General features: G+C 44.6%; 1 protein-coding gene across 1 annotated transcript; it reads right to left on the bottom strand.

Moving 5' to 3' along the window:
* Positions 1 to 823: 823 nt before the first annotated feature.
* LOC141679939 (uncharacterized) lies at positions 824 to 4,660 on the bottom strand. The gene is made up of 5 exons (XM_074486296.1): positions 4,059 to 4,660; positions 3,570 to 3,793; positions 2,352 to 2,819; positions 1,481 to 2,235; positions 824 to 1,252 (listed from the first exon to the last, which is right to left on the bottom strand). Exons 1-5 carry the CDS (start codon positions 4,658 to 4,660, stop codon positions 824 to 826), a joined length of 2,478 nt encoding a protein of 825 aa, XP_074342397.1.
* Between the last annotated feature and the right edge of the window lie 469 nt (positions 4,661 to 5,129).

Consider the following 5,129-nt stretch of genomic DNA (forward strand, 5'->3'; position numbering starts at 1 on the left):
AAAATGCTTGTCTAGATCGACCTGTGCAGATGGAGGTTCTATAGATAAAGATGACTTTTTCTCCCCCTCTCTGGCTAAGGCTAAGAAGATGCTTCCAGTACCCATATCCTTCAAATTACCTATTTGAATCAATCTTCTAATCACCTTTTCACTTGCCATTATAAAAAAGCCATATCTTTTATTATTTTAATCCCTCCTTTTAGGTAATATGATATCTTTGATTTTCCCTAGTCGTTTGAGAAAAGCCCATAGATCCTTGGCTTGTGTGAATTTCTGGGTGCCCCGTCATGAACAATGTTTTCGAATTCTGATTCTTAATGGGACTCTTCTTTGGAGAGGGTTTCTTAAGAGGCTTGGACTGCGGTTCTGACATTAAGACTTTCTTATAAGGATCATTTAATGGTTTGAAATCTGATACCGGGTGCATGAAACTCTTAGTCATGGTTTTGTGGTAGATGACTCCCGGTGCGAGTGTAAAGCATTATCGTTACTCTCTATTGCATCCTTAAATACCCCTGATTCGACAAGGTGCTTATAGGATTCAATAAATACCCTAAAAACCTTGCCATGGTTACTACTGGGACGGTCGAAATTGACTTGCGATGTTTGTATCCTTGCTCGTCTTAGAGACTCATAGTGAATATGGTTGAGCGCCTTTCTAACTGATTCGTGTTGACGGAGGAATCTGGTAACAACAAAGATTGAGATTTCTCGCCGGAACTAAGATCTGTGACGGTGGTTCTTCACCGGAAAATCAAGCGGTGTGTGGTGGTTTGTGGTTGTTTTAGGCTGAGATTGATCAGAGTAAGTGGTGGCTCTCTTATCAGCTCTCAACTTCTCCATGCTGGGGATTCTTCGTGTTCGGCATCACCTTCCTCAGCACCAAATCCCCTACCTTCAGCAACTGTCCCTTTACCTTCTTGTTATAATACCCTGTGGCACGTTTCTGATATGCCGCGAGCCTCAGCTGAGAATTTTCCCTTGTTTCTTCCAAGAGATCCAAATAAAGCCTTTGACTGACCTCTGCATCTTCTTCCGTATAACGATCTCTGTGAAACGATCCCGAACCAACTTCCACGGGAACCATAACTTCATAGTCGTAAGTCAACATAAATGGAGTTTCTCCCGTAGTAGATCGTGGAGTAGTGTTGTAGGACCACATCACTTTCGAGAGTTCTTCAGGCCAATTCACTTTGCGCTCTTCCAGCTTTGCTTTGAGGGTATGCTTTATTATTTTATTCACAGCTTCTGTCTGCCCATTGTTTTGAGGATGATAGACCGCTGCAAACTCCTTCTTAATTTTCAATTCTTCACATAGTTTTCACAACTCCTTGCTGTCAAATTGCTTTCCATTGTCAGATACAAGCTTGTAAGGGATGCCAAACCTGCACACGATGGAGTTGAAAACAAAATCTCTGATTTTCTTTGCGGTGATAGTAGCCAATGACATAGCTTCCGCCCATTTAGTAAAGTAATCAACCGCAACCACTGCATATTTGACGTCCCATTTAGCTTTAGGTAATTCTCCGATAAGATCAATTCCCCACATGGCGAACGGCCACGGGCTTACCATAGGCGTCAAGAGCGTCGACGGCATAGACGAGTAGTTTGCAAAGCGCTGGCAACGATCGCATGCCCTGATAAAATTTGTAGCATCCTCTTTCATTGTAGGCCAATAGTACCCTTGGCGTAAAACTTTCATCGCCAACGAGCTACCCCCCGAGTGATTGCCATAGATTCCCTCATGTACTTCCCTTAAGATGTAATTTCCTTCTTCTTTGTCAACACATCTAAGCAGCGGTTGATTGAACCTTCTCTTGTACAGAACTTCATCGTACATCACATACCTTGCAGCCTGATAACGGAGTCGACGAGCCTTAAACTTATCCTCAGGGAGTGTTCCCTTGTGAATGTAGGCCAGAATGGGCGCCATCCATGTTTTCTTGGGAGCCTCATCCACTTGCATAATTTCTATCTCTGGGATACTAGGAATCTCCTGGATTTTAAGGGGTATGGATCCTAACAACACAGCCTCTTGTTGCGACCCCATTTTTGCTAGAGCATCCGCGTTACTGTTCTTCTCCCGCGGCACACATTCCAACCTAACTTCTTTGAACATTCCAATCAGGCGCTGTGTGCATCTCAAGTATAATTCTGTTCGTGGACCTCGTTCTTGAAATCCCCCGTTCACCTGATTCACCACCAGCTCTGAGTCACTCCCATTTCCAAAGCGATCTTTAGGGCATTAATCAACGCTTCATACTCCACATCATTATTTGTTGCATAAAACTTGAAATGAATTGCGCTCATCAGATGATGGCCTTCTAGAGACACGAGTACTATACCCGCACCTGCTCCTCCATTATTAACTGCCACATCCACATGCAAGATCCACCAGGGATGTGGAAATTCCTCCAACGACTCCTTAACATGAGGTGGATGTAGCATAATTAAAGCTTTGTCGTCAACTGCGGAGTCAAATTCCAACAAGAAATCAGCTAAGGCTTGTCCTTTAATTACCGTCCGAGGCATATATTCTAAATCAAACTGTCCCAACTCTATAGCCCACTTCAGCATTCTCCCTGATGACTCTGGTTTGTGAAGGACTTGTCGTAGCGGGTATGTCGTACGGACTTCAACCCTATGGGCCTGGAAATATGGCCGTAATTTTCTTGATGCAAGAACCAGGGCATAAACCAGCTTCTCCATGCTTGTGTAGCGAGTTTCAGCGTCGTGCAACCGCTTACTCATATAATACACTGGTGATTGTTGCCCATCTTCTTCTCTTACCAGAACTGCGCTGATTGAATACTCAGACACTGCGAGGTACAATATTAGAGATTTCCCATCCAATAGTTTTGATAACATGGGAGGGTTCCCCAGTTGTTCCTTGATCTTTCTAAAGGCCTCTTCACATTTTGGTGTCCATATGAAATCCTTCCCTGCCAGCTTAATGGCTTTGAAGAATTCCTTTCATCTGTCGGACGACTTGGAAACAAATTGATTTAACGCGGCATTCCTCCCAGTTAAACTCTACATCTGCTTTACATTGGTGGGTGACTTCATATCCAACAATGCCTTGATCTTTGCGGGGTTGGCCTCAATTCCCCTATGGTTGACAATGAACCCGAGAAACTTGGCCGACTCCACGCCGAACACACACTTTTATGGGTTTAACTTCATGCGAAACCTCCTTAGAATATTAAACATTTCCATCAGGTGATTGATATGGCCATTCGCCTCCTTAGACTTTACCAGCATATCATCCACATACACCTCCATGGTTCTCCCAATTTGGTTCTTGAACATCATGTTTACTAACCGCTGGTAGGTTGCGCTAGCGTTAATCAAACCAAACGAAATTCCTATGTAACAGTATAACCCCCTGTCAGTGATGAAGGATGTATGTTCTTGATCAGGACCGTACATCGGAATTTAATTGTAACCAGAGTATGCATCCATAAAACTCAGCAAGGCATGCCCTGCTGTCGCGTCAACCAACTGATCAATTCGTGGGAGCGGGAAGCTATCCTTTGGACAGGCCTTATTGAGATCTGTGAAATCCATACCTGTCCTCCACTTCCCGTTTGGCTTTTTCACAAGCACTGGATTTGCAAGCCATTCGGGGTAGAAGGATTCTTTGATTAGTCCCACCTTCAACAACTGGTCTACTTCTTCTTTTAATGCTATTGCCCTTTCCCCGCTCACCAGGCGACTTTTTGACGTATGCCCGTAAAATTCAGGAAGATATTCAACCGGTGACATATTACTTCTGGGTCGATTCCCACCATGTCTGAATGACTCCATACGAAGACATCAAGATTTACAATTAAGAAGCGGGTAAGACTTCCCCTCATTTCATCATCTAACTGGGATCCTACTTTCAAAACCTTGTTCGGGTCATCTTTGTCAACCGGAATAGATATTATGTCTTCGTCCGGTCTCGTATTTTCGGCGGGCATAGGGATCCAGGGATCCAAATCGAAATCAAAGTCTCGGGGGTCCTCGACTTCCACTCTTGCATCTGAGGGCGCGTCCCCATGAGTGGGAGCATCTACCTCAGGACGAGGCATGGTTTGTGCAACGCAGGTGAAGAGGGCGCGTCCTCATTTGGAGGAGCATCAACCTCAATTCCATTTTTACTCTTCAAGGGCACGTCCTCTTTTTGAGGAGCATCCACCTTGAAGTTATTTCCGAGACCTTGCAAAATCTCACTTCTTCCTTCCAATTTTTCCCCGTTAACCTCCTTCTGCATGATCTCCTCTGCATGGTTCACCACAACTTCTTCCACGCTACGGATTCTCGAAATATTCCCCAGCGTCAAAACAGAGTTCCCGGTGACATAGGTTTCTTCCTCTTCGGGGCCTTCTACGAAATAGTGGGCATGAACCTCTCCACTCGGTTTTGTATGAATGTCCTCCGCACCCTCAAATGGAAGACTCTTTCCCTCGTACCTTCTCATGCGGAATTCTTTAACAGTTTTGTGATAGCAGTCACATGACTCGTACTGCGGCCCTCTCAGACTACCTACTTCGTTAGGTGTCGGGAACTTTATCATCAAGTGATGTATCGAGGTTATCACCCTGAAGGCCCTTAACCACGGTCTTCCCACCAACATGTTGTGCATGGAATCCTGATCCAACACCTTGAAATCTATCATTTAAGTGACAGACAAAGCTCCTTCCCCAAGTGTAACGGGAAGCCTAACTGAACCCATAACCCTTACTGCTTCTCCAGTAAAGCCATAGACGTGTGCATCTTCAAAATACATGTCACTATCCGGGAAACCCAATTTTTTGTACGTGCTATAATACAGGATGTTCACAGAGCTCCCGTTGTCCAAGAAGACCCAATGCACGTTCATTGCTCTGATAAGCATAGTTATTACCAGCGCATCATTGTGGGAATGATGTATCCAACTTGACTCTCTCTCCTGAACGTAATATCAGCTGACTCCCCTTTGAATATTTTTGGGGGTCTATCTTCCAAACTATGAATGTTGGTGAGCGGCGGATGCCGTGCTTCTCTCGCATTTCTTTTCAATGCTCGATTACTATCACCAACAAAAGGGTGTCCTCCAAAAATTTCCCTGATACTACCAGCCCCCTGAAACTTAACTTTCGCTGTTT

Source organism: Apium graveolens, chromosome 8, assembly GCF_009905375.1.
Source record: "Apium graveolens cultivar Ventura chromosome 8, ASM990537v1, whole genome shotgun sequence".
In the NCBI taxonomy this organism is placed as follows: Eukaryota; Viridiplantae; Streptophyta; class Magnoliopsida; order Apiales; family Apiaceae; genus Apium; species Apium graveolens.